Source organism: Halichoerus grypus, chromosome 2, assembly GCF_964656455.1.
Source record: "Halichoerus grypus chromosome 2, mHalGry1.hap1.1, whole genome shotgun sequence".
NCBI classification, from domain to species: domain Eukaryota; kingdom Metazoa; phylum Chordata; class Mammalia; order Carnivora; family Phocidae; genus Halichoerus; species Halichoerus grypus.
Window position 1 is genome coordinate 104,201,303 of NC_135713.1, and position 12,644 is coordinate 104,213,946.

Genomic DNA, 12,644 nt, shown 5'->3' on the forward strand with positions numbered 1-12,644 from the left:
TGCCATGACAGTTTCACTTACCTTCTGTAAAAAGATGCTCACTGCATTATCAGATATATGATGACACAGTGTAGGAATGTTGGATTAGTAGTTCATAATCAAAACTTTCCTCATAGGTTACACAAAGACTGCCTTAGGAACCGAGATAAATAAGCTTACTTCTTTGTGCTTTCGTTTTCTCAATCCTGAAATTGGGATACTTGTGCTGTTTCCTATTCTGGAATAATTCAGATTTCCTTTTTTTTTTAATTAAGGGAAAAACCAATTCCAAGGCTTATAGTACTGTCATAATAAATAAAAAGAAATGCCAGGTTTTCTTTGTTTATATCCATAAGCCTATTTCCAATTCCTTATTCCAGATATTAAATTAATAACAAAGAAAAAAATTTAAAAGTCACTCTTTATTGCACATTTACAATATATTTGACAACCTCTGTGTTAAACAAATCACTAAATTGGTTACATTTTGGACATGCATTGCTCTTTTAAACTACCGAAAATCAGTTAAGTATTTTATTTCTTCAGGTGAGTCATCCGGCAATTTGGAAAGTATTTATTAATATATTTCTCTATTGGGGGTCTCAGGCTTTTTGCATTTACTATTCTGTTCTTATAATAATTAAAAATGTTGCACTAATGCTATTATTAGGTCTGTATAAAGAATAGCCAGCTTTTTTAATAGAACAGGAAATAGGTAGAGATAATTGGAAACCAAAACTGAATATACCCTGTTAGATTAGTTCCCAGAAAATATAATTTATCTCTAATGCACATAATTTGCCTAAGAATAAGTGGTGATTGACTAAATATTTTTTCAGCAAAGATACTACCTACCCAGATTATCATTTCACTTTGTATTTTTACTACTTTTCAGTGGAGGGAAAACCTCAGTCTTTACAATTAAGTATAAAAGCGGTATTGTAAAATTAGAGCCCATAAATCCTAAACCAGAAGGAATTATGAAATTATTATGAAATTAATAGTTCATTGTTGCTAAGTGCCAGGCAGACTAGCTCCTGAATAAACTGTAGTTCGTTACATGAAAAACATTAATAAATAAGTCCATTATTCTCATACTTTCTATAAACACCAACAATTTATATAATGCAACATTATAAAAACTTCAAAGCACATTTTAAAAAGATTGAATTGCTATCTACATCATTTGTGATTGTTCAACTGTAGTAAGGTATGAAAATTCCTAAAACGGAAAGAAAAAATAGCAAAGAAAGCAGAAAACAATGAATCCAATGACCCAGTTCACTGAATAAATATAGATGATCACCATATCCATGTCAAACCACCATCCACGGCTATCATCCTCAAAGTGCAGATAATCCATCCTATGTGCACCATGTGGGAATTGCCTTCTTGTAACTGGAGCTGCACGTCTGTGGAAACCTACAAGATGCATGAACACATTATTTTAAAGCTCACAGAATTCAGATACGTGCTCAGAAAGGAAGCTGCATTATGAACACTGGTGCCATGAATAAAAGCGTATCTTGATTTCACAGAGTGATATGTTGTATTCCTGACAGTTTTTTTTTTTTTCAGTGATAAACAACTGTCAGAAGTCTCTCTTAGTTATGGTTTTAAGGGCAGGGTCAGTAAAATTAGCAAAAAGTATGAGGTGTGGAGTCAGGAGACTATCCTTGTTCTGTCACCTTCTTGGGCAAGTTATTTGATCTCTTTGGGTCTCTGATTGCTCATCCGTACCATCTAATAAATTAATCACAATTGATCCTCACAAATTTTTAAATTATTTTCACAGGAGAGCTATTTCTAAATTTGAACTTGATTAAGGTTGTATTGTCACAACTGCTCTTTGTAATTTGTGATCACCAACTTAACCTTGTATCTCATACCTCGAGAATTTCATTGGTATTTGAACAAAATTCTATGAGAAAAATAGCTCTTATTTTAGCACTGAATGGACTGGACAAAATGGTACAAAATTGAAATTTAGCTTTAATTTTTATAAATTTTAAAGCACGGGCTTACTTAAGGAGATTGGTATGTAAAAAGCAAATCTCAAAATCTCCAATCTCAACTGTAGCAACAACCTTGAAGAAAACGCATTGCGTATGTGAATGTGGAATGTTAGGGGTAAGTTGAGACGCTACCAGGTACTTCTGCAATGGACATAATTCTATTCCCAGTCTGATAATGATTCAGGCCTCCCTAGTTTTCACATACAGAAATAGTTTGTTCTCTGTTATATTCCATCACATTGTGGTTTGGATTGGCTCTAGCTGGTTTTTCACGATCTTGACTGCTCTTTGCTGGGGATGTCAAGAGAGACATGAGCTCTAAAACGAAAGCACTGCTTAAGAACATAGGAGAAGGAGAAGACCATTCCAAGAACATGGGAATACATAAATAAAATAGAACCTGGAAGTGCCCATTTATATTTCACTACAAGGTGTTTCTTTGTAAGAACCCTTCTTCATATGGTCAAAGTCACATCAGTGGTTGAAAGGAAATGAGAAATGCAACCAGTCAGTCATTTTACTGGACTCCAAGTGCCAGAAAATTATAAAACCAACCAACCAACCAACCAGCCATCAAACAAACAAAAATACAAACAGACCAAAAATCCCCTACTGTATCCTTTTGCCACTCAGGGCTCTGAAACTCAACTAGTGTACTACAGAAGACAGCTGGACCCGATCAGAAGTGTTTGGTAAAGGGCCTAATTCTACCTGGCATTAATGCAGTCAATTAGTATTTAATAATGGTAGGTGTGAGTTTGTTGATGTGTGAGAGTGTGTACTCGTCAGTGCTTACATTGTGGTACCAGAAAAACCACTGGCCTCAGCTAAAGGAAACATCATCTGTATGGATAAAGGGACCATCTAGTGGAAACACCACCATAGGATCCTTCCCAGGCAGGTGGTGGCTCTTGGATCTCAGTTTTTAGCTGAGGTTGTTTGAGAGCCGCTTTACAGCACAAGGAAACACATGTGCAGGGGGTACTCTACAAAGGGTGCAATAGACCTTTCCTGGGGTGGAGTCCTAAATGCAGAGCATTTCAGGAAACCATAAAACCACCAAGACAGTCCAAGGGCTGAGTCCTGATTTTAGCTGATCGGGCCAAATGGCTGTTTGCATTGCTCTGTGTTTATTTTGTGGATTTTTTGGGCCCTATAGTGAAGGTAGTCACCAGTCGGTGCCTGAGGGTGAAGATCACCAAGACCGGAAGCAGCCTACAGGTCCCAAGCGGATGTCTTGTAGACATTAGGATCCTGGTTCCCAATTCTCAGGCCAGGGTGATCAGAGGGTGATAGGATCATTTTGTGGGACCCCAGTGGTTGTACAGTTGGGTGAGGATATCCTTGCAGATCAAAGCCCCTGGGGCTTCACCCTCAAATGCTACTACCAGCAACCCGCTAGCCATAGTTGCACCAGCTTCCACGTGGCCACCTTTTCTGACAGGCTATTTTCCAGAGTGGTGGCTACTGTTTGTCCAGGCCACCCACTGACGGGACAGACTCCTCTGGGGTGGCTGGTGTTGGACTCCAATGTGGCTGCAGCCCCACTCTTAGCTCTAGGTGACATGTGCACAAGTGTCACCCCCAGGGGTACAGAGGCCTTCCAAACACTCTGACACAGGCTTCCTCCCGTCTTATTAAGGGAGCCATTCTTCCATATGGCTTCCCGAGACAAAGCTAACGTCCCATCTGTCCTGAGACCGAGCTGGCTAGTCATGTTCCAGACATTATAACCCTCTATTTTCAGGCAGTGAAGTAGAGCCTTCCACTCTGTCTACAGAAGCTATTGGTAGATCTACACATAAAGCAATCTAGAAGGAGGAGGAGTACGGCAGGAGAGATGTGGAGGGAATTTAGGAATAGATTTATGTATCTACAGAGAGATATACACGATAGAACCTAGGGAGGCGAATGCAGATAGAGATGGAGATCCAGATGTATTTGTGTATATACATCTAACTGCAAATATGAGAATTCTTTTCTTATTTGCAAACTCTGAACACGTATGTGTTGGAAAAATGGGCCTTAAATGAGGAAATCCAAACTCTCTCATCTCCCAGGGTATAATGTTAATATTTTGAGGCAGAATAAAAAAACAAGGAAATAAACTGCTGGCGCCCAGCTTAAAAAAAAGTGATAGTTCTTATATGACTAAATGAATATATTTCTGAGAAATATTACATCTCCTTGTGAAATACTGTCCTTTTTCTTTGTAATATGTGCATGCTAACTATTTAGAGCTTGAGTATAAGCTTGCCCAATGGCAACCTCTTTTTGTTGGCTGACCAATATGTAGTTGCAAAGTCTTCTTAAAAAAATCCAATTTTCAAAGGACTGATAATCTGATCATAATCTTTGGTTTTTACTTACTAATGCCTACTTTAAGTATTTCTGTGCTTATTAGTGTTAGGGAGTGGGGACAATAAATAAACTATGGAAAAGCTATAATTTTGGTAGCTGCTAGTAACTCTGGTGGTAAAGGTTCTGTGAGGCTCAAGCTTGAACCAGATTCTGGCTCATCCATTTTAACAATGGAAGAACATTAATATTGTGCTCTAGATCAGGCTGCTTATTTTGATGGCAAGGTTACACTCACTTGGGTGGTATCATTATTTAAAGTCAAACTTCTTTGATCAAGGACAATTCTAGATTACTGTTTATATGTTTAATATTTTAAAATAAAAATTGTACATATTTAAGTTGCATGAACATCTTAATTTTTGTAATCAATGAACGTGCAATAGCTTTCCATTTAGTTGTGTCTTTTCCAATTACTTTCATCAATATTTTATAATTTTCAGTAAATTATACTTACTTGTATTATGTAGATTTAAAACATGAAATTAAAAAGGATGAGATAACAGGGAAATGATATTTTAGAATAAATTAGAGGGCCATCTTTCAAATAGGTTTTTAATAATTCATAATTTTTTGGCTAACTTCCTATCACATTTTATTTTTTAATTATTAATTTTTATAGCTTATAAAACATTTACAATAGGATGACGTTTCTTCCCCTCTACTTTTTTTGTTTGCTTTACTATTATCTCTAATGTGATTTCTTTATAGAATAATTAAGTCTCTTGTGTACTTTGCCCTGGTATTTATCTAAAACTAGATAATATAATGTAAAATCCATTTAACTGCGCATATGCAAACTTCAACATATTGTAACACATAGAAAACACACTAATCAAGTCAGCCCTTCTGTGTTATTAGACTTCCAGTTTTCTTTAGCCAACATTACATACCATCATAACATGTAAGTAAGGATGCTACTGTTAGTCTTCACTCAATATTATTAAGCTTAACTTTTCTTCTGTTTAGATAAATAGAATATATATTTTTAAGTTCTCTTCCCACATTCCAGTGGATTGCTTTGTACCCAACTTGGGGGGTATTCTTTTTTGGAGAGCATATTAAGGAGATTTCAACCCCAACAGTTTTTTAAGACTGTCTAACCACCATTCTCTAAACTGTAGTCATTATCTTAAGAGAAAAAGGGGTCTTTCTGTTGGTGTAGAAGAAAGGAGAAGTGGGAAGAGTTTTTCTCACATTCAGAAATTAACCTAACACATAAACACAAATATTCCCAAAGTAGTTGATACTCCTTTTCAAAATCTTCTTCACAAATAGAGGATGGAGAACAGGTAGCACTGTTATTGGAAATTATTATTATATACTAAAGTGATTTTTCTGACCTAAAGGATTATTTATAAACCTTAGATGTTTCAGATTCAAGTTTCAGTTGCTTGGGTCAAAGGAATGATGGTATTAACGGAATAGCCCTAGAAAAAAGTAGGGCTAAGAGAAGACATGGCACAAAAGATGAAGCATTATGAGTAGGGAGATCCTATGTGGTTTCCCCAGGACAGTCTGAATTTGCCTTTGTTGTCCTGGTATAACCACTAATAGAGCCCCTTTCATTCTAGAAGTGTCCGCATTAATGCTAATTTTCAGCTTTGAACACCAGAAAGTGATGGTGACCCAGGATGGTTCAGGCAATAAGTTTTTATAGGTAAGATGCATAAGGATCATTGCTTGTTTAATATTTTTTTCTTTTTTGAGAAAGAGAAAGGGAGAGAGGGAGGTGGAAGGGAGGGTCAGAGAAAGAGAGAGAATCTTAAGCAGGATCCATGCCCAGAGGGGAGCCTGGTGAGGGGCTCCATCTCATGACCCTGCGATCATGACCTGAGCTGAAATCAAGACTCAGCTGCTTAACCCACTGAGCCACCCTGGCACCCCTTCAATTTTTTTTAAGTGGGGAGTTGGTGAATAGGTTTTTGTAACAATTTTGGGATTTCCAAAGCTATAAATTGGATGGGATGATTGCAATTTCTCAACCAAAATCTGATGAAAGGAAAATCACCTCATAGATGTTGTTACTTGGTAAGTATTAGATAGATTATGACATCAGAAAAATTGCCAGAATACTAACTAGTGATTAATTCCAGTAATCAGTAACTGAGTCTACTGTAAAATGATCAAAATAAAAGGACCTAATTCATTGGGCTATCATGAGGATTAGATGAATTAACACATATAAAGCTCACACCTGGCCCATTATAAGGGTTCAGTGAATGTTAGATTTTTCTTATTACATTATTATTGTTACTATTATTATGAGGAGGAGGTTACCTTTTCTTGCCAGAGCTTGTTCTTCATATTATGTCTATATTAATGGTTTCTAATTGTTTCAAGTATGAGTTGATTTCTTCAAGGCAGCGGCTAACTTTAAGTAGACTGTCCGGGTATGAGACACTGAGACTATGAGATCTATTCAACAGTATAAAGAGTATATTTACTATCTGTTAGTGGCTGAGGATTCAAAGATATTTTTTTAATATTTATTTATTTATTATTTATTTATTTATTTCTGTTATGTTAATCACCATACATTACATCATTAGTTTTTGATGTAGTGTTCCATGATTCATTGTTTGCGTATAACACCCAGTGCTCCATGCAGTACGTGCCCTCTTTGGATTCAAAGATATTTTAAGACATAGTTCCTGTTTTAAGAAACTATGAGTCTGGAACAGTGTTTCTCAATCTTTTTTAAAAAATTAGCACCCCCATAAGGGGACAAATAAATTTAAATTTATGTATTCTAATCAATAAATTAACTTAAACCTATTTTCTTCCTAATGAGAGAAAATAAATAGGAAAGAATAAGATTTTGTCAGGTACAGTTTAAGCTTTTGAGGGCCATAAACCAATGTATTGTCTAGGATTTTTTGGTGGCCCCCCCAAACCAATCTTTGCCCCCATTAACATACATGGCCTAGGAGACAGTATGTCTAAAACCATCATAATAGTGAATGTATATATTGTAATATAGGCAACTACTTTATTCCAAGAGAATTTGGATTGGAATTAATGGAGTGAAAGCTTCTGCACGAGGAATTCACTTTTACATGGACTTAACCACAACCTATTACTGGTGATAAACTAATAATAATTAGTCTGGTATTCAGACATGCTTTAAAGAGTATCTAATAATATTAAGTACCTTCAAACTATACTATTTTAAAGTAAAGAACATAGTAAAGACATAAACTTCATACTCCCCCCCCAATATATTATAGTGGGGGGGAAAAAAAGCACAGTGCAGGGAAAATCATTCTCATCAAGAGATCAGAAAATTTGGATTCTTGTGCCAATATTAAACATAACCATTTCGTCAAGTCAAAATAGTTTCTTTGTATCTTGCAAGATGTTCATATGGTTTTCTTCTTTAATCTGTTAATGTGATGAATTCACACAGATTTTTTAAAATGTTGAATAATTAAAATCTATTAAAGTGATGAATTAAAGTGATAGATTTTCCAATGTTTTATCCTTCCTTCATACTTCGGATAAATTCCATGTGTTTATAATACTCGTTTTCATACACTGATAATTCAGCTTTATATATTTTATATGGAATTTTTATTCCTATGTTTGTAAGGAAGATTGGTGTATAATTTTCTGTTTTCTGTTTTTGGTTTATCATGATTTTATTGGTTTTATAAAATACTTTGGCAAATAGGTGACAATTCTGCATGGGTATCTGTATGTCTGCATATCTTGCACACAGAAGTAATGACTGCTTCTATTCTGTACTTTTTTTTTTTTTTAAAGATTTTATTTATTTATTTGACAGAGAGGGACAAAGCAAGAGAGGGAACACAAGCAGGGGGAGTGAGAGAGGGAGAAGCAGGCTTCCCGCTGAGCAGGGAGCCCGATGTGGGGCTCGGTCCCAGGACCCTGGGATCATGACCTGAGCTGAAGGCAGACGCTTAATGACTGAGCCACCCAGGCGCTCCTCTGTACTATTTTTTGAAAGCTATTCCTATAGCATACAGTCTTGGCAGGCAGGTTCCCCCTCTAGGAAGGTTTGACTGTAACCTTAGAACATAGTATATTTAATGGTGTTATAAAAGAATTGAATTTGGGGGCACCTGGGTGGCTCAGATGGTTAAGTATCCGACTCTTGATTTAGGCTCCGGTCGTGATCTCAGTGTCGTGAGACTGGCTTAAGATTTTCTCTCTCCCTCTGCCCCTCACCCCCCACTTGTGCTCTCTCTCTAAAATAAAGTAAAATAAAATAAAAGAACTGAATTGAATTTTATAGGCTCAGAGCTCTCCAGGTAACACATCCCAGTGTGTGTGTAGGTATCACCTGGCCCTATCTGTAATGTCCTATGAGAAAGAGGGCTCAGGTATCCATCACCAATTCTGCTGTTTTGGCTATTGCTGTGAGTAATAGACCATCCTTTGTTTCTGACCCAGGAATCTTACACTTTTTGCAAACATCCATGAAAGTGGAAGACTAATTTGTTAGCTTGCAAATAGGGTAAATCTCAGGCCCGTAAGAGTTCTCAACCTTGACACTCTTGTGTCCTTTTTACTCTCTGAAACAATGTGCATAAAATTAAAATCCTTGATGGTTTGGTAAAGCTAGCCTGTAAAACCATTTGGGCCTGTTGTCTTTTCAGGTTTGGGGGTAAATTTTTAAATACCAATTCTTTACTAGTTGCATCAGTTTTTCTTTATTAATTGCTGGTCTATTAATGTTTTCTAGGTTTTTCTTAAGTTGGTTTTGAAATTTTTATACATTATCCATTCTATCCAAGTTTTCAAACATAGTGGACTAAAATTCGCATAATTGTGATACATTTAGGGCTCTGCACAAATAATCTGGTCTCCTTCTGAGTACATGGTTTATTTTGCACTTCCCTGCCCCTGAGAAAGTTAGACATGGCCGTGAGACTTGACCAATGAAAGTGATTGTTCAAACAAAATACTGTGCATTGCTTCTGGGTATAGCATTTATCAGTTTGAGAGGCTGCAGCAGTCTTTTTACCTCTGCCCCAGCAACTACCAATATACCAGACAGAGACTGCTCCGTCAGCTTTGGTCAGAAAGCTTAAGATGATGTGGAGCAGAGGACTCAGGAGGTAAGGGAAAATTATTTCAATATCACTATGAATTCTGATTGAGAATCACAAGATAACCTACAAAGCTATTCAAGAAAATGATGATAATCCCCAAAGTTGAATCTTTTTTTTTTTCTCTGTTTTTTTTTCTTCACGTGGAAAAGTGCTCTTGGAGAAATTTCATTGTGTGAATTTGAAGAGAAAGGACTATGAAAGAAATCTCCAAGTCAGTTAGGTTGAGAAAAAATGTAAAGAACCAGCATTCTAGAATCTCAAACAGGTACTTCTGCCATTTTATAAATTCTGTTTTATAAAAACAATTTTACCTCTGAAGGATTTTTCTCATATCCTCGAAGATAAAGGCCATCACTCCCTGCCCCCCCCAATATGGTTCAAATTTATATTCACCATCAAAGACCATAAAGTAGGTTCCATTATTTTGAAGAAAAGATTGTGAACAATTATCTCATATATTTTTTTCAATTTTAGCAACTTTCACAGTGCTTATACTGGGTACTAAATGTATTTGTTTAATGGATGGATGATTGAGTACCTGTATATAAGGAAAGACATCAGAAAATAGAATGAATTAGCCTATTTTTTCAGAATGTCTCAAATCAGGCCTCTCAAATATATTTTTAGGAGGGATGGAATATTATTCTGAATGTATTTGAGATGCATTTTGTAGTTCTTAAGAAAAAATATTCTTTAGAGGTTAGTTCAGAGAGCTTTGAAATTACTATTAAAAGGGAAAGAATCATTTGTCATATGCCAAGCATTGGGTAAAGCCCTCAGATATATCACTGAGCAAGACGGACACACTGCATGCTCAGAGCTTAATCTAGTGGAAGGAACAATGATGACAGAATACTATTGATTGATTCTTATTTTACAGTCATTGCAATAAGCATCAAATTCGTCAATACTTTATAAATAAGGGAATTAATTAAGGCTTATGGAGGTAAAGTAACTTGTATTAAGATTTGAACCTAGTTCTTTCTCTCTCATCTGGGGACTGTTTGAGTCCCAATTCTGCTAGTTAACAACTATGTGATCCTGAGCAAGTTACTACACCTTTCTTACTGAGTTTCTGGAGATAAAGAATGAGGACAGTAAGATATTTTCCAGCCTTACCCATCCTACATCTTACATGTAGTTAGATGCTTTAAAAAAAAAAAAAAAAAGGATGTATGTGATATCCTTCATGTGTGATGGGACAGACAAAAGGCTGAAGCATGGTATTTTAATGCTGTCTTTTTCATATTACATAAGACTTTTATAGTGCCAAGTTGATTGATCTAAGTAGGCCTTAGCAGAGGTGGAGTGATATTTTTATAGTCAAAAGTAGGTATAGAGTTACTCTGTTAATATACTTGAAAAGCTAATACAAAATGGATTTTAAATGTCATCTTTATCTCCTGTATTTTTAGGATACCAGAGTCAAATGTATAAATCCTGCAAAATTAATTTTTTCTAATGAATATGTTAAAGTATGTGTGGATTACTTATAATTCTGTAACACCTGTTTAATTTTCAATATACAGTTGACCCATGAACCACATGGATTTGAGCTGTGCAGGGTCACTTACAGGTGGATTTTTTTTTTTTTAAGATTTATTTACTTTAGAGAGAGAAAGAGTGAGAGCGGGGGAAGGGCAGAGGGAGGGAAAGAATCTCAAGCAGACTCCCCACTGAGCACAGAGCCCCACGCAGGGGGTCGATCTCACGACCCTGAGATCATGACCTGAGCTGAAATCAAAAGTTGGGTGCTTAAACAACTGAGCCACCCCGGTGCCCCACAACTGGATTTTTTTCAAAAAATATATATACAGTAATGTAAATGTATTTTCTTTTCCTTATGATTTTCTTAACATTTTCTCTTGCTTACTTTATAGTAAGAATACAGTATATAATACATATACAAATAGACTGTATCTTATCAGCAAGGCTTCTGGTCAACAGTTGGTTAGTAGTTGTCATGGAGGAGTCAAACTTTAAGTGCAGATTTTCAACTATGGGGTGTGTTGGCAACCTTAACATCTGTGTTGTTCAAGGGTCAATTGCAGTTTATAAAGTTATCAGGAAAAATCATAAAAACTTCTAATGTTTTGTTTCTGTTAACTAGGTAAAAAATGAATACCATGGTTTCTTTTTTTTTTAAAATATATTTTTAAAGATTTTATTTGACAGAGAGAGGTACAGCGAGAGAGGGAACACAAGCAGGGGGAGTGGGAGAGGGAGAAGCAGGCTTCCCGCCGAGCAGGGAGCCCGATGCGGGGCTAGATCCCAGGACGCTGGGATCATGACCTGAGCTGAAGGCAGACGCTTAACGACTGAGCCCCCCAGGTGCCCCTAAAAATATTTTTTTATTGTGGCAAAAAATATATAACATAAAATCTGCCATTTAACCATTTTTTAGTATACAACTCAATAGCATTAATTACATTTACAAAGTTGTGCAACCATTATCACAAAGGCAAACTTTGTAGCCATTAAGGAATAATTTCCCAATTTCCCATTCTCCTCAGTCTCTGGTAACCTCTCATCTACTTTCTGTCTCAAAGAATTTGTCTATTCTAGGTATGTCAATGAGTCAGACCATAAAATATTCATCCTTTGGGGTCTGGATATTTCACCCAGTGTAATGTTTTCAAGGTTCACTGATACTGTAAGCAGGTATCATAAATTCATTTCTTTTCATGGCTAAATAATATTCCACTGTATGTATATACCACATTTTGTTTATTCATTAATTTGTTTATGGCTACGTGGATTGCTTCCATTTTTGGCTATGATGAATAATGCTGCAGTAAACACTGGGATACAAGTATCTCTTCAAGTCCCTGTTTTCAGTTCTTGTAGGTATATATCCAGGAGTAGATCTGTTAAGTCATGGTAATTCTATATTTAGCTTTTTGAGGAAACGCCAAAGTATTTTTGCAGTGGGATGCATCATTTTACATTGCTACCAGCAATCTTTGAGGATTCCTATTTCTCCACAATCTTGTAAACACTTGTTTTCTATTAATTTTTTATTAGAGCTGGTCTAGTAGGTGTGATCTCGTTGTGGTTTTCATTTGCATTCATTCCCTTAATGACTAATGACGTTGAGCTTCTTTTAATATACTTATCGGTTGTTTGTGTATCTTTGGAGAAATGTCTATTGAAGTCTGCTGCCCATTTTTTTAATTGGGTTGTCATCTTGAGTTCTTTATATATTCTGGGTATT

The 12,644-nt window shown here is 36.1% G+C and overlaps 1 protein-coding gene across 3 annotated transcripts in view; it reads right to left on the reverse strand.

Annotated features, from left to right (window-relative positions):
* Positions 1 to 382: 382 nt before the first annotated feature.
* RNF180 (ring finger protein 180) overlaps positions 383 to 12,644 on the reverse strand; it is a 190,945-nt gene continuing 178,683 nt past the window's right edge. For all 3 annotated transcript variants that reach the window (XM_036067033.2, XM_036067004.2, XM_036067014.2), the window contains one exon: positions 383 to 1,401. In XM_036067033.2, the coding sequence (XP_035922926.1) occupies positions 1,202 to 1,401 (200 nt within the window). In that variant the 3' untranslated portion in view covers positions 383 to 1,201. The remainder of the gene's footprint in view (positions 1,402 to 12,644) is intronic.